General features: G+C 46.7%; 1 protein-coding gene across 9 annotated transcripts in view; it reads left to right on the top strand.

The window, feature by feature from the left end:
* Nucleotides 1-23,723, top strand: part of KIAA1217 (KIAA1217 ortholog) — a 687,185-nt gene that overhangs the window by 411,226 nt on the left and 252,236 nt on the right. For all 9 annotated transcript variants that reach the window (XM_058297837.2, XM_058297848.2, XM_058297847.2 and 6 more), the window contains one exon: nt 9,064-9,347. In XM_058297837.2, the coding sequence (XP_058153820.1) occupies nt 9,234-9,347 (114 nt within the window). In that variant the 5' untranslated portion in view covers nt 9,064-9,233. The remainder of the gene's footprint in view (nt 1-9,063; nt 9,348-23,723) is intronic.

The following is a 23,723-nucleotide window of genomic DNA, read 5'->3' as shown; positions in this document are numbered from 1 at the left end:
AGAGAGGCCCTCACTGGGCAATGAGGTTTGAGTAAGGACCTGAGAGGGGCGAGGGAGGGGACCGCGGGTATCTTGAAGAGAGGCGTGCCTGCGGGAGGTGGGGAGGTGGGGAGGTGGTGGGGAGGTGGGCCTGGGCAGGGTCACACAGTGCTGTGGAACCCCGGTGGGCTCTTATGCCAATCAGGTGGGCGCCTCTGGAGAGTTCTGAGCCAACAGTTGCAGGGTCTGAGTTGTCTTTTAAGGGAAGTACTGAGTGGAGTATTGGGAATGACCCAAGGGGGCATGGGGAAAGGGCGGGGAAGCCAGCGAGGAAACCAGGAAGCCAGCATGGCAAGACGTGGCACAAGCTCAGACCGTGGGAAGTACAGCAGGTGGTGATAAGAGGGTTCTAGATACGTAACGAAGGCAAAGCCAAGGGGATTTGCTGAGGGATTAGGTGTGGGATGAAGAGAAAACGAAGAGTTGACGATGACTTCGCTGCTAAGTACATGTCCTGGGAAAAGAAACATCTTTTCAGCAAATGGTGTTTGGAAAACTGGATCTCCAGTTGCAGAAGGAAGTCAAACCCCTACCTTGCACCATATACAAAAAATAAAGACCTAAATGTGGAAGAAGATAACATCGGAAAAATCCCCATGACCTGGGGTTTGGCAATAGATGCTTAGACGTGAGACCAAAAGCAACAGCAACAAAACAAACAATGGATAAAAATTTCTGTGCATCAAAGGAAATTATCAAGAAAGTGAAAAGACGTCATACCCACAAGAATGGATGTTATTAAAAAAAAAAACAAAACAGAAAATAACCAGTGTGAGGATGTGGAGAAACTGGAATTCTAGTGCACCGTTGGTGGGAATGTAAGATGAGGCAGCCATTGTGGGAAGCAATGGGCTGTTCCTCAAAAAGTGAAACACTTACCAGATAACCCAGCAATCCTCCAGCAGAGAGAAATCAGGGAGCTGGGGAAGTGGTGGCCGGAGGCATTGCAAATGGAGTTAGGAAATCAGGGTAGGATTTTAGGATCCTGCTGAATTCTGGGTGAATAAGATGCTGAACAAGAGGTGTGGCTTGATATCCCGTCCTTCTGGTCAACATGGGGACCCCCTCTCGGCTGCTAATATCACCTCTAGTCCCACGTGCCCATTTCTGTCGTTGGGCCCCTGTAGCATGTGCATCGGCGTTCCCAGCACCTAGAAGAGTTCCAGGCTCACTGAAGGCACTCGATACGTATCGTTGAACGAAAGATTCGTTCCACCAGCCTGGGACTTGGAGCTCATCCATCTGATGTAGATAAGGATCCTTGGGGGTCGTGTAACTTGTCCCAACCGAGCACTTTCTGAGAGTGAAAGGGGACACACTAGTCGTAATTTCCCTGGGACAACAGTTGTAAACTGGACCACTTGGGCAAACTGGGCCTATGTTCACCCCCCGCGTAGCCGTGAAAACCCGTGAGGTTTCCACGGTGAATGGCTGCCAGGAAAGTAGCATTGTGGGAGGCTCCTGCGCAATGCACTTTGCAGGGCAGGTACTCAAGACTTGGTTCAGTTTGGACCTCGCTGTCTTATGCTCGCTTCAAAAGCCACGAGGTCCTCGGAGTGGTTCTGGGAGCTTCCTTGGGATGCCTTGTCTGCCTGCCCCCATGGTGTCTCCTTTTGCTCTGGCCGTAAGGTCTTGAGCCTTCTCTACAGGTGAGGTGCTATCAGTCAGCCCACCTGCTTTCCTTCCAAACCCCCATTCCCCTATACATTTTTGAAGAACTTTTTCTTGTAGTAACAAATATACAACTTAAACGTTCCCATTTACACATTTAGGTATGCACTTAAGTGGTATTAATTACATTCACGATTTTGTGCTACCATCACCAGCATCCATTACCCCTACTTTTTCATCCCCTTAAACAGAAACTAATCATTCACTAAGCTGTAGCTCCCTCCCCCTGTCCTGCCTCCCCACCCCCAACTGTAACCTATAAACCTGTCCTTGTGAAGTTTACTTCTTCTAGATATGTTTTAGTTTCCTTGGCCGCTGAAAGCATTATACCATGAAATGGGTTGGCTTTTAACAAGATGCCACGAAATGGGTTGGAATTTATTAGCTTATAAGCTTACAGTTTTGAGGGCATGAAAATGTCTGAATCAAGACATTATCAAGAAAATGCTTTCTTCTGAAGACTGGTTGATGGCAATCCTGGACTCCTGTCACGTAGCAAGGCACGTGGTGGCTTCTGCTGGTCTCTGGGTTTCACTGCTTTTAGCTTCTTGTTTGCTCAGCTTCCTCACTCTGTATTCATCCTGTTTTATTTTAAAGGACTCCAGTAAAAGGATCCAGGCCCACCCTGGGCCATGCCTTAACTGAAGTGACCTCATGAAAACCTATTTACAATAAATTTACTCCCACAGGAATGGATTAGCTATAATAAGAACATGATTTTCTCGGGTATATACACTTTCAAACTACCATAAGATGTTTCATATAAAAGAGATCATACAATATTTATCTTTGTGCATCTGGCTTATTTCACTCAACACAATGTCTTCAAGGTTTATCCATGTGGATGCATGCAACAGAACGGCATTCCTTCTTATGGCGTGCTGTATTTTGTTTGTCCATTCATTGGTCACTGGCCACCTGGGTAGCTTCTACCTTTTGGCTTTTGTGAATAATGCTACTATAAACATTGGTGTACAAATATCTATTGGAGTCCCTGCTTTACATTTTTAAAAGATATATATCAATACGTGAGATTGCTGGGTCATTCGCTAATTCTATTTTCAATTTTCTGAGGAGCCAACAAACTGATTTTCACAGTAGCTGCACCATTTACAGTGCTAATGTGTAAGGGTTCTTCTTTTTCTGCATCCTTCTAAGTACCTATTTTGTTTCATTTTCTTCTGTTTTAATAGCTGTCCTCTCTCATGTGAAGTGGTAGCTCATTGCGGTTTTTTGATTTGCATTTCCGTGGTCACTGCGGATGTTGGGCATCTTTTCGTGTGTTTACCGTCCGCTGGATTTTAAAGTAGTATTGGTGGACTCCCATGGAGTGCAAGCCTCAGGAATTGCAGACATTTGAGTCTCTGCTCAGAAGTTACCTCTAAAGAAACCCTATCAGTCTCTACCTTCCCCTATGTCATTCTTTTTCGGGGCACACATCACTATGTGGCATTTATATTATACGTTATTGTGTGCTGTTGCCTCCCCGGTTATACTGTGGACTTGTCTCTGACGGCAGGGAGTTAAGTCTATCTTGATCCTCACTTCACTGTGCTACCTTCTGACTCTTCCCAGTATATGAAGCAAACACTCAATAAATATTTATGTGAATGAGTGAATCAATCAAGTAGCTACCAACTGGCTCAAGAAGGGCTTTTCTGGGTAGGGGAGCAGCTGTCTCTATCTTGTCTAACATCAACACCAGGAGCCTTATTTATCATTTACCTTATTTGTCGAGGTTCCTTCGAGGAATATAATGTCTGTTCTGCCTGTATATGATGGTCATCTTTATGATATTTGCAGTGGAGTTGGAAAGTGATAGACCAGCTACTCCTCCTCTGCCCTCTTTGCAGCCACAGCAGAACCTGTGCATGAGTGGGGATAAACTAATCACATAGCACTCTTGAATCCCAGTGGTTGAGCATCATCAAGGTTGATTTCTCACTCCCTTCAGTATAGTATGGATGTTCCAGGTCAGGTGGGTCTCCTGGGTGGCCCTTCTCCAGCCAGAGACTCAGGAACCCAGGCTCCTTCCAGCCAGTCACTCCTCCGTCCCTCAGGGCCTTGGAGGCTTTCACTGGACCCTTTGCATTCAACTGGCCAAAGAGTAGAGAGAGAGAGCCTGGAGGATTTTCCAGGAGGTCTAGGGTCAGGACGAACGGTGGCCCACGTCACTTCTAACCGGACTCAGTATGAGGCACCAACTCAGCAAAGGTGGCTGGAAAATACGTTCCTCCTGAGTGCCCAGTAGGCGAAAATCTGGTTTGAATTTGTAGTGTTGTCTGGGCCCTGGGCTTGCCAGATTGGCAAGCTGGCTAGAGGAGATAGGCGACATCTCCTGCAGCCGTTCCTGTAGCCAGAGAGCATCTCAGCTCCATTTAAAAAACTGTGTCTTAGAGGTAACGAACCAGAAATCACTCTACAGAGGTGAGGGATTCCAGCCCACCAGATAGCGATGGTACGGACATGATACTCCTTGACGGAGCCTCGACAAATAAGGTAAATGTCAAAGGGGTGCAGCCTACCCTGCCTTGACCCAGGAATGAAATCTCAGGGAAGCCCTCAGCACGGTCACTGGCAGGGGCTGGAAGATAGGCTGCCCTGAGCTGGGGTGAAGAAGCCAGTCCTGGCAGCTCTGAAACCTTGCTGCAAGGGCGTAGCCTTCCCTAATTCCCAAATCCTCTGCCGTCTAGGTGTCCACCCCAGCCTGCACTTGGTGCTTTTACTTTCCAGAATGCCTTCATCCCACCTGGGAAGCCTTTTGAGGTCAGAAGAGCATCTCTCAGTCACCCCTGGCTTCCTTGTTCCCACGCCTTCTCCTGGGACTGCTTCCAGAAGGAGAAACAATATGGCTGCTTCTCAGCATCCTAAGCCGTGTCTTGCCCTGCACTTGGTCCTTTCGTTTGCCATGAATCCCCAGAATAGCAAACCTTGGGACACACCTATATATAAATGTTGTCACCAGAGCACATACGGAACAACTGTACATCCAGTCTTTGGTGGGCTGGATGGTCTTCAGTTGAGCTTTTTTCTTTCATGCAGGTGCTGAGTTGGTGGGACTTGGGGGTCTCTGACTCGGTGGCTGTGGACTTGTTCCTGAATGCCTGTGCCCATTCCCTGCTTGTTTGCGTGCAGCCCTGCTTGTTTCTTCTCTGAAAGGCCACTTCCCCCGACGGCCAGAACAATAGTGGTTGTCCCAGCTCCCTCAGCTTGGCAGCTCCCAGCCAGGGGACCCTTATTTATTTATTTTTTAATTTATTTTTTAATTATTTATTTATTATTATTATTTTTTAATTACATTAAAAAAAATGAGGTCCCATTCAACCCCACCGCCCCCACCCCCCACTCCCCCCACTCCCCCCATAGCAACACTCTCTCCCATCATCATGACACATCCATTGCACCTGGTAAGTTCATCTCTGAGCATCACTGCACCCCATAGTCAATGGTCCACATCATAGCCCAGACTCTCTCACGTTCCATCCAGTGGGCCCTGGGGGGATCTACAGTGTCCCGTAATTGTCCGTGAAGCACTATCCAGGACAACTCCATGTCCCGAAAACGCCTCCACATCTCATCTCTTCCTCCCATTCCCCAAACCCAGCAGCCCCCATGGCTACTGTTCCCACACCCATTCCACATTTTCTCTGTGGACATTGGATTGGTTGTGTCCATTGCACACCTATGTCAAGTGAGGGCTTAGATTCCACATGGGTACTGGATGCACTCCTCCCGCTTCTAGTTGTAGACACTCTAGGCTCCATGTTGTGGTGGTTGACCTTCTTCAACTCCATGTTAGCTGAGTGGAGTAAGTCCAATAAATCAAAGTGTAGGAGCTGAAGTCTGTTGAGGCTCTGGGCCTGGGTGTCATATTATCAGTCCAGAGATTCAAATCCCCTACATATATCTTAAACCCAGCACCGACTACAATTCCAATAAAGTAGCATGCAAGTCTTGTGAAAAGAGATCCCCTCTGAGTCCAATTCCATCACGCAGAAACACCAGCTCCAAAGAAGGGCCATCTGTCATGGCAGTGAACAGGGGACCCTTATTGAGGAGAAGCTCGGGCTGGTGGGATGCGCATCAGAGTGGCTCATGTGGACAGTGGAGTTAGGTTGTCCATGTGCTGACAGCAAGGATGGTAGGCAGAAGGGTAGGAGATGGTGCCTGGGAGGGGCACGGCCCGAGGGGACCTCAGCCTGGCAGCCCTTTAACCTGAGGGCTGCTTGCTGCTTTCCTCCAGATCACAGCAAACCTTGTTTGGCAGCTGTTGACATTTTGGAAAAATCCACAAGAGAAAAAAAGAAAATTAATGTCAGGTTGACATGACCTTGGTAATGAAAGGCATGAGGAAAGAATGATGGGAGTTTAGAGTCCAGTAAGCTGAGGCTACTCAAAGGTTAGTGTTGACAGCCTGCCGCAACCTCCACGACTCCCAGCCAGCTCTTTTCCCGATTTATTTCCAAGAAGAAAGCGGAACACTCTTCAGACTCTGAGGGGGACTGTTCTCGCTGCCCTGGCTCTTTCCTAGGTCTTCAGATGAAAGAGAATGTTCTTGAAGTATGCAGGGCACAGCAAGGCAGGTGCAAGCTTCCACACGGTTGCGCTCCAGCAGGTGGGAGATTTAGCTATATGGAATGGCTCTGCCCCTGGAAAGGAATTTCCAGAGAGCCTGTCCTATGAATTAATCCATCTGTCTGGAGGAATCTAAAAAAAGTACTTTGATGATTTCAGAAATCATCTAAAAATCCCTTTAAAAATCAAGAGTGCTAGATCAAGTGTACAGGTTTGGCTCATGCAAATCTCTTGCACGCGCACACTCCCAAGGTAAAGATAAACCTCAAGAGATCACACACATGTTCACCAACCCGAGATAGAGCATTTTCTGCATCGGGCTGGATTCATTCCATCCTGTTCCTTCTGTATCATTAAGGAAGAGACCACAGCAGAAGGGGCCTCCGTGTGTCTGCACTTAGCAAGGATGGGCACCCAGGTAAATGAAATGACAGGTCATCCCCCAGTATCATTTCAACCCATCGTTTCATCTTCTTCCCCTTCTATACTTACTGCTAAAGCTAATGAAAAGTAGCAGAGCTAACTCATTTGGCTGTTTCCCTCCCTTGCCTCATAAATGTCTGATGGACCTGCTATAATTAGCAACGTAATGAGAAGCGAAGGGGACGGGATAACAAGGGCAATCATTATTCCCAGAACACTCACCCAGGGGTAGGAGATGGGGAGAGGGGAGCCTGGGGGATGGGAGATGGGAGCGGGACAATCAGCCAAGATTAGACTCTGTTCTCTGCCCTGCTTTCCATCCACAGATGTTTTGCTAGGCTGAGCGGTGGCAGCCGGGCTGGGCACTGCCCGGGGACGACTGGCGGGTACCTGCAGCTTCACTGCACTGCTGGGAAGACCTGGCTCCCGGTTTTCTGGGGCTCCCAAGGGCAGACCTCTCAGATCCTGGGATCTGTTTTTCTGCACTTAATTTTTTAAAGATAAATAACTGGCAAATAAACTCTTTTTGGAAGCTTATGTTAAAGAGAAAAAAACAATGTAGGGTAGACGCAGGATTCAGAGTTGAAAGGCTCCTTGCATATCCAGTGCTGGTGCAACACCTTCATTTTATTAGCGGCTGAAGCAAGGCCCAGTGAGGCCTCCTGGTTTGTTGGGGGTCTAGAATTATCCTAGGACCCCCGCTGCTCTGCCAGTGCCTTCCCAGGCACGTCAATGGGCAAGGACCGCTCAGCTGCCAGTCTCTGTAACCCTGCAGGGCGAGAGCTCCTGGAGCACTTCTGAGCCACCAAAGCTTAAATTATCTCCGTCACTTTCACCATCCGTGGTGGTGGTGGTGGTGGTGGTGGTTTTACAGACGTGACCCCTTTCTCAGTTAACTGTAATATTCAAACCTGACACCCCTTTTCCCAACCATTGGGAACGAATGGGGGTTCCCACACACATCCCACACACCCTCCAGGCCAGTTCTGCTACAGTTAATCTGTTCTATGTCAGATCACCCTGTCCACCAGGCCAGCTCAGAGGCCAATCTCTAGGTCAAGGCTTTTAACCCCTTAAAATGAATCTTATCTCTTGCCTTCTCCCCGTAGGTTTTAGAGGACGTCCCCTTCAAGTAAAATCTTGAAGCCTTTCCTTTGTGTCCATGTAGTTATTGGTTTTAATGCTATTTCTTAGGTTTGCTCGGTTTGTGCTGTTAGGAGGAAATCAAATTTCTTAAATAGACTTTATTTTTTAGGGCAGTTTTAGGTTTACAGAAAAGTTGCATGGAAGTTACGGAGCATTCCCATAAACCCTCAGACTCTCCCTCCGCTGCCCCCTTTTCCTCTTATTAACATCTTGCGTTTGTTACAATTGATGAACCAATATTGATATGTCATTAGTAAATTAGGATTTGCTCTTCGGGTTGTACAGTTCTATGGCTCTGTGACAGAAGCATCATGTCATGTGTCCGCCACGAAAGGATCATACGGAATGGTTTCGCTGCCTTAAAAATGCCCTTCGCTCCACCTGCTCACCTGGGCCCCTCACCCTGAGCCCCAGGCAGCCACTGATGCTTTTCCTCTCACGTGGTTTTGCCTTTTCCAGGATGTCATCTAGTTGGAATCCTACAACATGTAGCCTTTTCAGACTGGCCTCTGTCACTAAGCAATACGCATTTAACCTTCCTCCATGTTTTTTAGGTGTTGGATAGCTCATTTTTTAAGTCACTGAATAATAATCCATTGTATGAAGGACATCTTGCTTTCAATGGGAAATAGAATTTTCAAGTGGTTCGCCTGTTAATAACTATTCCACTTTTGTACAGGGTAATGGTTATTATTGGTCTTGGGATGAAACATATGTTTCAGAAGCCATTTTCTAAAGCTGAATTAAAACTATAAAAATAAGCAGAATCACTGAGGTTAATTTTTTTTTTAATAGTAGAAGAGGGTAAGGGACAACCCAGTTACCTGCAAACAAGCAGTCTGACTGAGTATTCTTGTTTTGAATAACCTCAAGGGGAAAAAAAATGGGTCAGACATAGCAGATTTTTTCCATGCAGAGTATTCAATTCTTGAAATACATTAAAACAATTTGCCTGCTAGGGTATGGTTTATTTTACATTAAATAAAGAAAGAGCAGAATTTTTACTGCAACATCTTAATTTCTAAGGTACAATATTTCACCTTTCTCATGATTGTTGATTTCCCCCCTTGTTGCCAAAAAAACAAACAAACAAAAGATCTGCTAAGTTACGTTGGTATGTTAACAGCTGCCACCAGCCCTCTTGGCATGCTGTAAATGAGATTTTTGGTGTGAAATCATTAATTCTGGACTGTGTTTTTTGGCTTTCAGAGCAAGGTAAAAGCGGTCTGCATGCGACGTCCGTAGAAGATGCAGAATGTCGCAGAACCAGGGAGCGCCTTTCTAATGGAAACAGCCGGGCTGCGGTTTCCAGGTCCTCCCGCAATATCCCGAGGAGACACACCCTAGGTGGGCCGCGGAGTTCCAAAGAAATCCTGGGAATGCAAACATCTGAGATGGATAGGAAGAGAGAAGCTTTCCTGGAGCATCTGAAGCAGAAGTACCCCCACCATGCCACGGCGATCATGGGCCACCAGGAGAGGCTGAGGGACCAGGTATGCCCATGCCGACGTGCGGAGGGAGAGCTCCTTCTTGACCCAAGACAAGGGGAGGCAGTGACATGTGGCTTAAAGGGGACATCGGTTAGCGGACTGTGACACTATTTAGTTGTTCCTGACCTCTTGGCTTGGGAGGAGGAGGCAGGCTGTAGAAAAGGCTTAGCCCGCCAGCTCGGGCCTCTTTGCCAGGCTGGCTAGAGAGCAGGAGGCTGGAGAGTTCCCAGGTCCACCCACCACTGGCATCTAAAGTGCAGGCAAGGGGAGTGGCCTTCCTGAGCAAAGCCTGGGACGCACTTCTCTGCCCCCTAGAGCACTGGGCGAAGGCCTCCATTTTCAGATTAAAATAGAGCCTGGAGAGATAACCTTGTGATAAACCTTTTCCCTTAAGATGCCGAGGCGGGGCTTTTTGTTTCTGCTTTTTCTCTTTTTAATCACATGAGGTTTGCCTGTTGCCTGCTCTGCTTTCTGCTATCTTCGACTACCTGCGTTCTCAAGTTATCTTGACAGCCACGGAGATAGCACCCAAACGTGGCTTGGTTGGGTTTTGTTTCTCAGCTGGGTGCAATGTCCGTTTAGCATCCAGATCAGGCCTGGGGGTCACACGAGATGGGGCGTACTCTCCCTGGACCCTCTGGTGCATTATCAGATGGACCTTTGGGTGGAGAAATGCCCTCAAGGAAATGGAGAGCACTTAGCAATCCCTGTGGGTGGGAGAGGAGGGCAGGCTACTGTTGATTTTTGCCGGCCAGGTGGAGAGGCAAGCCCAGGGATTGCTATCTTGCCTTTGGTTTGCGGTAAAAGCGATGTCTCACTCAGCTTTTGATTATCCCTGGAAATGGAGATCGGCATCAAACTGAATTACTTAAATCTGTACTTAAGCCTTCATCTCCTTTACTCCTGTAAATTCAGCCTTTCTGTCTGTGGAATCCTAGCAGAGTTCCTAAAAATCCCAAATGTGGTTGAGCTGTTCTTGCATTTTGTTCACACTGCGAGAAAACAGTAGACCCAGGAGAGGAGAAGACAGGGCTCTAGAGGACGAGGAGAGAGCTGATTCATTCCCAGGTAATTAAGGAAAGAAAAGCTAACTTTCCATTATAAACATGCACAGAAAATGCCCCCTCTGTTCTGTGGGTAGTAGGGTCACTATCTGTCTAAGAAATGGAATCTGTGTCCTTCTGTCTGTTAGTTTTTGTAAGGCCCCATGTTTCATCAAAGCTGTTCACGTGCAGGAACCTCCAGCTCAGAGAATGATTACAGTTTGCGACAGAGAAGTTGGGATTTGAACCCAGATGAGTCAGAACTTAGAATATTTGCTGATTCCACTCTCCTGTTTCATATACATAATGTAGTCTGAGTACACTGGGGGAGAGACTTGGTGAGGGTGTGTGTTTGTGGGAACAGGGCTGGGTAAGAAAGTGGATTTTGCCTTGAGCAAGGAGAGAGAATCTTTCAAAAACACCAAAATGTATTAATTTGGCTGAGAAATGAGTTAGTCTGTTGAAAATGATACTTTTCCACGGGAAGGTCATTTCAGTTATCAGTACTGTTCTCCTTTGTGATGTCCTAATGGATCATTCCTGCTCAATGTTGTTGGGACCTGGGGCTAAACCTACTAGTGGGCATCCTAATAGAGATGAGGCTCAAGCCCTGGAATCCTGCCTTAGGCTAGCTCTGCCCTGGCTGCCCCTTCTCCAGACAGCGAGTGAGCACTACCTTTGGTCTCTGCCGTTTTGGTATTCCAAGCCCGACCACCCCAAAGTGGGTAGATTGGATGTGGATCTGTGCTCAGTTTTCACTCCACTGCGGGGCTTCTGCAAATGGACCCCGGTCCACCCACACTGAGGTAAGCTCAGGCGTGGCTTAGGGAATTCCTTTGGACAGTCACCACAGCTTCTGCCTCTTCTATTCTTTTCTCCTCCTGCCCATCTCCTCCTTCCTCCCCTCTTTGCTTTGGCCCCTCTTTGTTCCTCCCCAGCCTTCTGCCTTTTAGCAAGATGGAACAACCAGCTGCAAGGAGGAATTCAGATGCCATGGTCTGGAGCACATATGCGGATCCCGAGGTCCCGAACGCCCAGTCATCTTCTGGTCGCTGTTTTCCTGGTCCCCTGCTAGAGAAGAGGACTTAGTAGAGGGCCGAGCATGAGATCTAGAATAGGATGCTAGAGGTGATGTGTCTGGCGCCTTACATGAAATATTTTGAAAATGGATTCTAATTCCTTGGTGTTAAGCTAATGAGAACTGGAGAGCTTATCTTTTGAAGTCTGAATTCAAACCCTGAAGATTCATGATTGAAAACCTTCTATTTGAGTCTTGGAAAATAAGTTGGTCCAGAATATTCTTTAGTCTAAATTATTGAAAGATGAAAGGTTTCCTTAACTCCTTGCGATAGTCTTCAAAAAAAACTGCAGATGTGCTGACTGCAGCCTAATGCTTATGTGCATAGTAGTAGCTGCTGCACCCCTGGACTGCAGCCCAGTCCACCCACGCCCCCATGGGACAGTCAGCTGCGAAGCCTCCACACCTGGTTCCTGAGGGCATGGCTCTGGGATCAGGCAGAACTGGGCTGGGCTCAGCCTCCACCAGCTGCAAATTGTATAGTTTGGAGCTAATGGCTTAATTTTTCTGTGTCTCCTTTTCCCTCATCTGTCAAAGGACAGCACTACCTATGTCTTAGGGCATTGAGAAAGAAAATGATAGGAGTCTAACAAGACATTTCTTATGTTTTCAGTGTCAGCTCTTAGCATTACAATATTCTGGTTTAAAGTGTCCCAAGAAAAAACTCAGATGCTAGTATTTAAAAATTAGTATCGAAAGCCATTTTACTTTTTTACCAACAAATATTTGACCGCCTAAAGTGGTTTATTTTTCCCATTGTCAGAGTATTATTATTTTTTTAACCCTGATATCTGTATATTCCTTCATCAAAAGCTTACTATTTGGATTTCTTTCATTTATGCATCCACTATATATTTATTTGACTCCTACTATGGTAAAGGGTCATGGGGGATACAAGTGATGGGATGTAATCCCTGTCCTCAAGTCAGGAAAAAACGTTCACAAAGATGGGTCCTTTGAGAGTCAGCTTAAAGGGTCACATCTTCTGAGTTGGAAGTAACATCTTCATTGTAGCACCCAGTTGCGACACAGTATGTTTCTTTAAATTTCTTTCTCCCACCTAGAAGAATCTTCTTGAGGGCGGGAACCTTATCTTAATCACCCTTACTTGCTCAGCATTTTAGGGCAGGAACAATCTAGATTAGGCAAAAACAAAAGTTGGAATGAATGTGTGAGCCCGCATTTTGAATGCTTTTAAAATATCATTGTTATCATTTAAGCCATAAAGATAGAGGTGGAGAGTCAAATAATTAAATGATTGCAGTTTGAGTGGTCAGAAAGAAAAAAGCCAAGAAACTTTCTGAAGCGAAGAAGTTAAGAAAGACTAAATAATTCCCCGCCGAGTCTAAAAGTCAAGATTTTAAGCAAGATGAGGATTTCTAGTCTGTGGCCTTTCCCTACATCACTGACCTTTGTTTTTACTTCTTCCACCTTTAATTTTTCTAACCTTCTGGTAACAGATGATATAGATCAGGGTGGGTCCAGCAATGGAGACATCAACTTGACTCCCATTGCCATTTCTTTAAGAAGATAAATCTTATTCAAGCCCAGAGCATATTTTTATAAAGAAAATAGACCCATGTATAAAGTTGACATTGAAAGAAAGGTGCTCTTTGAAATAACACCCAGCTCAGAAAGTTCTGTAGGTCAGCAATCCCTCATGGTCATGTACCTTCTGTTAAGTTCAGCTTTATATACAGCTAAACTATACCTTCTGGGACATTCTGGAACATTCTTCTCTCATTGTCTTCACTCGTAAAGAAACCGATGACCAACTGGACTCTCATTATAGAAACCAGCTGAAACTTTTCTGAAAATGAGTTTTAAATCTTTATTCCCACTCGCCCAGGGAATTTCTCTTTAAGTAGTTTTGCATGTAGTACTCTATACGTATTCTCATATCTAATGTGGCTCAATCTTTGGAGGAAAGATTAATGCACTTTAACTTAAAAACCTCATCTGTTCTTTTGCTCACAATAAGTGGTAAGAGAGACCTCAAGGCATATTCTATGTCACAAACCTTGCAGAGGACAAAAATAAAGAAGCTATGAACATAAAAAATAAGACTCTTCAAAGTAGGTTCAAGGAGGCCAGAGAGCCTTTCACCTGCTGGTGCCCTCAGGCCAGCTCTGCCCTCTGACAGTGCCCCAGGCCTCCTGCACCCGTCTGGCCGTTAGTATGGACCAGCCCTGGTGCTCTTTCCTCTGCCTGGTCATTTTGGCACTTTCTACCACTCTCTGTTGGAGCCCAGTGTATGTGGCACCTAAATGTAACGCGTTGCCAGTTGTGAAAATGAAAATAAGGAATCTCTCCACCAACTTGTTTGTTCATGAACAATCAAGTTGTAGTTCATTCTACTGGTTTTTGTTTATTTTTTTTACTACTTCTAAAGAACTTTATTCACCAGTGAAGAGTGCTTCTTTGGAATTTGGAGCTGGTGGCTTTGGTTGACACTCAACATTATCTATGCCTTTAACTAACTTTACTTTCCAGAAGGTGTAAACTTGATTCTGTCAAGAATCATGGAAAGTGACATAATGACAGCACAAGAAACAGACCTTAAATACATCCGATCAGAAGACCAGGTGTCAAGACACAAAGTCTAGGATCTCAGCACTTCATTTTTATTCCTGCTCCCTCACAACTGACTGAGTTAAACAATTATAGATTTGACCAATGAAAGGAAGAAAACAACTCCATCTTGAGTAAAACCAGGAGATGGTCAAGACCCATGGGATGTTTGTGGGGACAAAGTAAACACAGAAGATAGAAGGGGAAAGGAGAGCTAATGCTACCAAGAGTCTCAATGAGTACAATTTCTGGCTGTAAAGTCAGGTTAATGGAAGAGCGGGCAGTGACGACCAGATCACAGCACATCCAGGCGCAGAGAGCCCGTGTTTAAAGGGCTTTTCAGTGAGTCTCACAGACTTACTGAATGCCACCAACCAACAAGTGAGACTGATGCTTTCAGGGTAAAGCAAGTAATGTATTTTTGTGGAGAGGGCATTTGATGTCACAAACCAGAGTGGAGGGTACGGGCTCCCTCTTCCTGTCTTTGCACACTCTTTTCCAGTACCTGGCTGGCCCCATCAAAGAAGAGTTATAGTAAGAAAGGAGCCCAGTAGAGATGTATGCCTTAAAACTAATGTATTCATCAGGAAAGTCAAAACTATGCTGCATAACAAATAAACCCTGTGGTTTATTCATGGCACATTGTATATCACAAGACATTTTATTTTTCATGCACAGTCTGTTGCTTTGGCAACACTCCAGAGAAACTATCCTTGTGATAACTTAGTAATTCTGGCAACCTCCATTTCGTGATGGTGCATCCCACAGCATAGATTCCAAGTAGCCATGATAAAGGTAGTATAAGAGCTATAGGGTCATATGCAGGCTCTTAAATATGTCAAGCCAGAAGTGACATGTGTCACTTTCCCTTATTTGTGGCATCTTGGTTATCTAACTTCTGTTGCTGGGAAATCTGGCTTATCCAGACTTTGGCTGTGGAACCTGTCTTAGGAAGGATATCCCCTGTTTTCTATATCGTGTTCCCATATGTAATTAATTGCTTTACCGACTTTGTTTTACATAGCACTTTATACTTATCCGTACAATAGCATCAATCACATTTCTTGTAATATAAATATGCTAACATACATTCATATCCAGCTCTAATGTCATCTTTATGACCTATTTTTGTGACTGTGTCATCACACAACTGCTGTCATACTGGATTACTCTGCATGCTGTAGGTCTCAGGTTATACCTTGGGAAATATATGCAGGCCCTCTGCCGTGTATGAGAAACTGCAAAGTAATCAGATTTTTGCCTACCACAGTTCTCTGGCCCAATAACCTGTCTTATATATGAAAGTGCTTGAAATCCACAAATAGGCATCAGTACTCAGGGATATATGTGTCAGGGAAGGCTGGAAAGGGACACTAACTGAACTAAAGATACGCTAATAACACAGATGGTTTAGTTGGTGGAGGCCCCGGGCCATTGTGAAGGTCTGGGTAAAAGTTTAACATCATCGTAGAAGGGGTAGGTTTTGAAAACTTAAACATATTTTGTAAATAAATACATAAAATGAAAAGTTTTCAAATTATAGTAATGGAAATAGAGCTGAGTGTCCTCTTATGAGCTATTAATTTAATTTAATCAAATGGGGAAAATGAAGAGAGGATAGCCAAGTTTAGGAGCAGGAAGTAAAATTTAGCTGTTTGAACTGACCGCATATGGGTTTACAGATCAGTGTCTTCCCTAAACCTCAAAAGAAAAGAAAACTAACATCAGTTAAGAGATTGTATTCAATGCATGCAGAGCAAAGAACAAGCCACCATAGGAAGAGGGCAAATACCCTTACACAGACTGCCCTGAAAGTGGGGATGTTATTAGGTGCCCAATATTTCTTCAGCACTGTCTTCCCAACTGCTGTGCATGGTGGTGAAAAGGTGGAAAAGATCAAGTCATTGGTACCAGCTGAACCTGGAGCACCATCTAGATCTCTTTATACACATTAACAGGCAGTCCTCCCAAGAAGCCTGTGGGGTGCTGTTCTCAGCCCTATTTAATAGTCGGAGAAACCAAGGCACAGAGCAGGCAGGTTCTGCCCAAGGTAGAACAGCTACAAGTGGCAGAGCCAGGGTTTAGATCCCGGCCGTGGCTGCGGGGGCCTTCGTTGCCCCCCGACTTCTCTCGCTCATCGTTGAGACAGAATGAAAGGGTGTTCTGGAAAGAAGGCAGAGGAAGTGAACAGTGCCTGGAATGGAGAACCAGCTTGCCTAGTGTCAAAGGAGTATGAAAGTTAGTGGTAATCCCAGAACTGCGGCAGTGGCAGCCTCCTCTCAGAGCTGCCTTTAATAATTCAGGGAAGAAACTTAATTTGGTGCTACAGGGGAAGTGGCATAAAGAGCAGTGGAGCACCTGAGGAAGGTACAAATTCGGAAAGCATGACTCTTACCAGCCCAGCACCTACAGATGGGAGGACGTTGGCCTCATCACAGAAATTCAAGTTGTGTTTAGAACTTACATTCGTGTATGTGTGCATGCATATTTGATGATATACTAGAGGCCTGTGAACAAAGAATAGGATAGGATTGAAAGAATCAACACTGAAAAAAATATTCTTGTCCTTGGAGAAATTCCGGATGATCTTGGCTATGTCTAAGGGAAGTCAGAATGTGGTCAGTGATGGGAAACAGTAGTGACCTCGATTTGGATACGGAGGAGAACAATACTGAAAAATCAGCAGAAGGAACGGTGTAATACTTAATAGAGAGAATGCCACTCTAGGGACTAGACAAAAGAGCTAGCCTGGAAATGTTTACCACCTGCCTGACATTTGGAATTGTGACTTACAGGATGGGGGAAGTGGCAATTTGAAATTGTGTGAGGACATCTTGCGGCAGAGACTCAGGGACTGAAAACACTAAATTCGAGGGGTTGCAGTTTTATTTGCAAAATTGATTTCTAGTTGACAGTCATGGGACGGGGTACAAAAAACAGAGAGAATCATAAATCAGCATCATTTCATCACACGGGCCTTTTGATCCATGTTTAATTGGGTGCCACCAACTTCTGCGTCAGTTTTCATGTTAATTAATGTTGTGGAGGAGCAGGAGAACACATTTTGAAGGGAGTGCTATATTAAGAAGAGCTATGCAAAAACTCAAGATCAGATTCTGCAGGAAAGCCTGCTAAGGGGCGCCCGGGTGTAGGGGCCGAGGAAGGGGGAGGCAAGAGCCAAAGGACAGCTGTGCCGTGGCAGGAGACACCAGGAAGCAGGAATCGGCAAAACCTAGAGACAATTGCCACCAAAGCAGATGGAAATTTGTGGTATTCAGGAATCTAAAAAACCCCAGCACAATTCGGTCAATTGCATAGATTAGAAGTCATACTGCGAATGTCCTCGTTTATCAAGCTCACTTCTTGCTCGTTATTCCACCATCTTCCTGCAGGTGTGCTTTTTGTTTGCATGTTTGTTTGTGGTTTTTTTTGGATTAATTCTGTCGAATAGCTGTTTATTATGGGCTGTATTGTGAGCTCAACTTTGGGCATTATATAAAAAAGTTCAGAACACAATACCAGCCGGGCCAAGGATGTGCAGTGACACCTGCTTTTGTGGAAAGAGCAGGAACTTGGGGCAGCCGTGTCTGTTTCTTTATGCTCTGACACTCTTGGCTGCGTGACTGTAGACAGTTCTGTCAATTTCCCTGACTTAACTGTAGAGTCTCTTCTTAACTGTAGAGTGAGATAAACAATATTCTTGTGGGTGAGGATTAGATGAGATCATGCATCTCCACTGCTCTTATTATGGGAAGACTTGGGCTGGGAAGGGGAGGCGTACACCTGAAGACATGGTGAAACGATGTAACTGCTAAGGTGCAGTGATCTAGGCCATCCTTTTTTAAAAGCAGGTTCTGCAGAACCCTAGATCCCCAGTCTGTTCATAACTGTTCGGGGAGCAGGAGAAAGTTTCTAATGGGGGAAATTCTTGGTTCATGAAAGCCAAATGAACCTCTTCACTGCAGGACTCATCAGAGCTTTTCGTGTACTAACAGGCACTGGGAATCTCTGGAGGAGGTTTGGGGATAAGGGGTAGAATGTTCAGTGCTTCCTAAACCTGTTCAACCACAGAATGAGTGTTTGGGGTACTCCTGTTTTATGGGGCACATGCTGGGAAATGCAGGTGTGCACCTCCAAAGCTTGCAGGGTCTGGTTAGAAAAGTCTGACCCAGGAGATCAGAACTCGAGTGGGGTCTCTTCGAATGACGGGGGCCACCTGGAGAAAGGAGCCTCCTCCTAATTATCTCTAGTTCCCCAGTAGCCAGTATGCTTTAGGTGGTCAATAAATATCCATGGCAAGGCAGTTGAAGGATTATCATTTGGATGAGTAGAATGGGGAGAGAAAGTGAAAACGCTGCAACAAGAATGCTGGTGGCTCCCCTGTGGCTCATGGGCCAGTTAAAGGAGGTGGAAGTTAAGTTAAAGGAGGTGAAGTGGCATTTTTAAGAGAACTGGGAAGTCGGCAGATTGGAGTAGAGGAAGGCCAGGCTGGTGGGCCCTTGCACGGCAGGCAGAAAGCCCTGGCTGGAGAAACAGAGCAGCCCTGTGGCCCTGAGTGGACGTGGAGTAGAAGCTGGGTGGACAGGTCAGCCCTGCAGTGCAGTGTGGCAGGCCTGGGTGAGGAAAGCCCGAGCTGGCCCCGAGGTAGCTGCCAAGTCCAGGCCTGCAGTGAGAGGCCCAGGGTGGGGTCCTTGGAGTGGGGTTCAGCCAGAATTGAAAGAAGATTGGGAACGACTTGGGGCCTGATTGGAAAAGGGGTGAAGGGACGCAGCAGGTGGAGCCGGCAGGGCAGCAACCAACAGCGGGGCGCCCCGGGACCTGGTACCGGCCTGAGCCGGCCTTCTGCTCGTGTCAGAACCGTGAGCAGGGCGCTGAGCTCCTGCGCCATCCGCCAGTGATGTGCAGACACACTCGGGCACCGGAGCAACGCACTGTGCCCTTAGAAATAACCAGGAGAGGGTGGATCGAAAATGGCGGCCCGGGCTTGGCCAAAAAGATCTGGTCTGGAGCGGGGTGGATTTTCCAGCGGAATTCTGTAGCTTCTCCCACCTGAGGTGCTCTCAGCTGTGTCCTGCCGTGGCCTCGTTTTGCATCCCCATCTCCTCATCGTTGTCTCATCAGCCCGCCCTGTCTTCTTCCGTCCACTCACCGAGCCCGTGGTTTCCAGGTGGCATGCCACCAGCCCCAAGCAGGTGTGACCAGGGCTGGAGGGTACGGGCCTGCTAGATGGAACTTCCCTCCCTCTAGTTTTTAAACAGTTCAAGGCAGCCACAGCATTCTCAAATGTAAAAGTGTCCTGAATTTAAAAAGTGTGAAAATTATTGATCTTTCAAAGTCCATCCCATCCCGTCTCCATTATCCATTATCCAGCCACTTCTGGCAACACTCATGTTACTTATATTTAAGTGTCGGAAAGTTTAGTCCCCGTATAAGCTCTCCTCTTATTAATTTTTTAAAGAACAGGTTACATTTATTTATCACATCCACAGTGTTATCTCATTTTCATCTTTCACTTTAATTCATTGGCATTTTCTAGCTTTTTAAAAAGTTCTTCTCTTGTTTTTTATAATTTCTTAAAATGAGTGCTGTTAATTTAATTTTAGTATTTCTCATTTAATAATGAACATATCTCAGGGTATACTCTTTTTTTTTTTGACCAGCTTGCACAGAGTTTTGTATGGAATATTTTCCATTTCATTGCTTCCCAGAGAGCTGGGAGTTTGACTTCCTCTTTGTTTTAAGGGTTGTCTAGAAATATTTAAATTTCACGTAGTCAATATTATAATTTACTTGTAATTTTATCAAATGTGATTATAGGATGCAGCCTGTAAAATTCCTATTTTTGAGTGTTGTTTAAAAGTTTGTTTAAAAGAAAATTTTTTGGGGGGGCCAAATACACAGTTGAAGTTTGCAAGTCTTTGTTTTTTTATTGTTGCGGAGCTGTTCGTTTCTGAATGAAGTATAATAAAGCCTCCCACTGTAATTGGATTTTATCACATTCTCCTTGCATTCCTAAGAATTTTTCATTACATGTTTTTAGTTGACATGTCTGTTACAAACAAATTCATGATCATACCTTCTCCATAGTCTTTTGACATTACCAAATGACCCCTTGCTGTTGATATGTCTTGCCCATCTCTTTCCACCTTTTCTTTATTAACACTGAGTATGTTTATTAGAAACCACATATAATGTTGTTTTGATCTTTTAGCCCCATCAGTCTTTGTCTTTTAATGGGTGAATTCAGGTCATTGACATGCAGTTTGACACCTGATATACTCAATTTTGCTCCTTCATCTTAATTTGGCAGCAAATATGTTTATTCTTCTTCTCTAACAGATACAGCTCTTGCTCAGCAAATAGTAAACAGTGGGTTGAATTTAGGTTTTGGTGAGCTGTATCTGAAATGACGTTTAGACAAGCGCAAGTAGCAGAGGACTGGCAGCCAGGCCAGATAACAAGACTGCACAGGGAAGCGGACTTGGCCCAGTGGTTAGGGCGTCTGTCTACCACATGGGAGGTCTGCGGTTCAAACCCCTGGCCTCCTTGACCCGTGTGGAGCTGGCCCATGCGCAGTGCTGATGCGCACAAGGAGTGCCCTGCCACGCAGGGGTGTCCCCCGAGTAAGGGGAGCCCCACACGCAAGGAGTGCGCCCCGTAAGGAGAGCCGCCTAGTGTGAAAGAAAGTGCAGCCTGCCCAGGAATGGCGCCACATACACGGAGAGCTGACACAACCAGATGACTCAATAAAAAGAGACACAGATTCCCGTGCCGCTGACAACAACAGAAGTGGACAAAAAGAAGACGCAGCAAATAGACACAGAGAACAGACAACCGGGGTTGGGGGAGAGAAGGGGAGAGAAATAAACAAATAAATCTTAAAAAATAAAATAAAATTAAAAAGACTGCACAGCCGCCAGGAGCACAGCTGCCTGGGGGAGCACAGCTGCAGGGGTAGCATGGCTACCTGGGGGAGCACGGCTACAGGGGGAGGACGGCTGCAGGGGGAGCACGGCTGCAGGGGGAGCACGGCTGCAGGGGGAGCACGGCTGTAGGGGGAGCATGGTTGCCTGGGGAGCATGGCTGCAGGGGGAGCACGGCTGCATGGAGGAGCATGGCTGCCAGGAGCACAGATGCCAGGAGCACGGCTGCAGGGGTAGCATGGCTGCCTAGGGGGAACAGCTGCAGGGGGAGCATGGCTGCCTGGGGGAGCATGGCTGCCAGGAGCATGGCTGCAGGGGGAGCATGGCTGCCAGGAGCACTACTGCCTGGGGAGCACGGCTGCCTGGGGAGCACGGCTGCCTGGGGAGCATGGTAGTTTCTGAACAAACAGCAGCACGAGCAGAATCAGAGCCGAGGATGACGGCATCAGCGTGAGGAAGCCCCACGGTGGGGCCCGTTGCCTCACTCAGAAATCCAGCGCCGTCTTCTCTGGGCTCCCTTAGTCGCGTGCTCTTGGCTCAAACCGTTTCTCCTGGGTTTTGCTTTTAAAAGTGTGCCCTTTTTCTTCGGACCAGAACTTCAGGTTTCGGGTCTTTGCGTTACAAGCCCCCCAGGCTCCTGCCTGTGAGCACAGCCTTGGTGGCGACAGAGGGTCTGTGCGTCCGTCCGGGTGATGGGGCGATAGGGGCCGAGCCTGCCGCGGTCACGTGCTAACCCGCTCCGAGCACTTCCCCACCCCGGCCAGGTCCACCCCGAGGCCACATTCAGCTCCTGCGGCCGCGGCCGCCGCACCGTCCAGCTCTCAGCTCAGGCCATGTGTGGACGTGGTCTTTCCAGGCAGGCCTGCAAAACGTCCACCTTGACCTGTGCGGGCGATTTGTGCACTTTCAGGTGAGCCTCCCTTCAGTTGGCGCCTGTGTAGTTAGGGTTTTAGTGTCCGCAGGGACAAGCAACTCTACCAAGCTGGGGGCAGCCTTGCGAATGCGTTTTGAGTTCAAATCTTGGGTCTGCCTGGGCTAAAATCCCAACTCTAATGCTTAGTAGCCTTGGAAACTTGCTCAAGTTACCTAGTCATCCTCTGTAAAAGGGGGATGATAATCATTCTTACATCACATTATGGTTGTGAGGATTAAGTGAAATAAGTATGGGCTGTTCTAGTGATAAAAGCATTCTTTTTCTATTAAAAGAAGTATTCCTTTTCTGTATGGCAATTTCCAACTCATGTTTTGTTTTGTTTTAAGATTTATTTTTATTTATTTCTCTCCCCTTCCCCTCCACCCCCAGTTGTCTGTTCTCTGTGTCTATTTGCTGCGTATTCTTCTTTGTCCACTTCTGTTGTCAGTGGCACAGGAATCTGTGTTTCTTTTTGTTGCATCATCTTGCTGCGTCATCTCTCCATGTGTGTGGTACCATTCCTGTGCAGGCTGCACTTTCTTTCACGCTGAGTGGCTCTCCTTATGGGTGCACTCCTTGCGTGTGGGGCTCCCCTACGCAATGACACCCCTGCGTGGCAGGGCACTTCTTGTGCGCATCAGCACTGCGCATAGGCCAGCTCCACACGGGTCAAGGAGGCACGGGATTTGAACCTTGGACCTCCCATGTGGTAGACTGACACCCTAACCACTGGGCCAAGTCTGCTTTCCCTCATGTTTTTTAAGAAACAAAAATCCAGGCCATAAGTGGTTAAATTCAGCCTCTTTCAGTGTTTTGTAATCTGTATTTTCCTGGGCCTTGACTGTGACGGGTTTTCATACCTCTGTTATAAATACATTTATCCGGAGAAAGAATCCTATTTGCTATCCGAGCCAATCTCAGGTATGAAGGGATGTTGCTAAATTTACAAACAAAGGAGCCCATCCAGACACATGCACTGAGCTCTGGTTTGTTCAGTGCAGTGCTAGGGTGGTCTCGGGTAAACCATAATGCTAGCAGAGCTCCGTTAGGCTGATGTTTTCCTCATTTGGGCACAGTAGGGAAAATGTGGATGGGATTGATCACCTCTCCTCAAGTCTGGGCATGTCTGCCAAACCCTCTCCCTTCTTGTCCCTGCCACCAAGCTTGCTGGTGCCCACACTTCCCCCTTCCCCAGTATTCCACGCTGCCTACGTCATCAGCAGCAGGTCACAGTTACGAGTCCCCCTGCCAGCGTCAGCCTCCCCCTGCCTGCCTCTCATGGTTGATGGGTTGCTTTCGCATCTGAGGTTTTTATGTCTCTCTCCGCATGTGCCTGACTTTCAGATTCTGACTCTTCCTGTTCTTTGCCAAGCTTGAATTCGGTGTATAAAATCTGAGGTTTTGTCGTGTCTTAAATAATGCCAGGGAAGACCTGGCATCATTCATCCCCACGCTGGCCGCTGAAGAAGCTTCCCGTTCTCCTCTCTCTCGTGGAACTTGAAGAAGTAACTGTGAGGGGACGGTGCCCCGGGATGAAGCCCAGGGCTGGCCGTACCTTGTTCTGTTAGTTTCATGTTGTGTCAAAGCCCCCGGTGGGTGCACCTCGCAGAGGCAGTAACTGGATCTCTGACCATGGCCTCTAGCAGTGTTCCATCTCTGACTGCTCCATCCACCAGGGAGCTAGGGTTCCCTTCCAAGGCAGTGCCCTGGCTGTCGACGTGGGCAATGGCCATGCAGAACTCCCAGAATCACCAGCAGTCGGGGCAGGAGGGCATTTGCGCTTCCTTCCATTCCAAGGGCCCTCTGCTTTCTGGAAGATGGGGCTCTTTCCTCTGATTGCTCTCAGCAAAG

This window comes from Dasypus novemcinctus, chromosome 5 (assembly GCF_030445035.2).
Source record: "Dasypus novemcinctus isolate mDasNov1 chromosome 5, mDasNov1.1.hap2, whole genome shotgun sequence".
NCBI classification, from domain to species: Eukaryota; Metazoa; Chordata; class Mammalia; order Cingulata; family Dasypodidae; genus Dasypus; species Dasypus novemcinctus.
The sequence above is the reverse complement of the archived record's forward strand: the minus strand, read 5'-3'. Positions and strand labels throughout refer to the sequence as shown.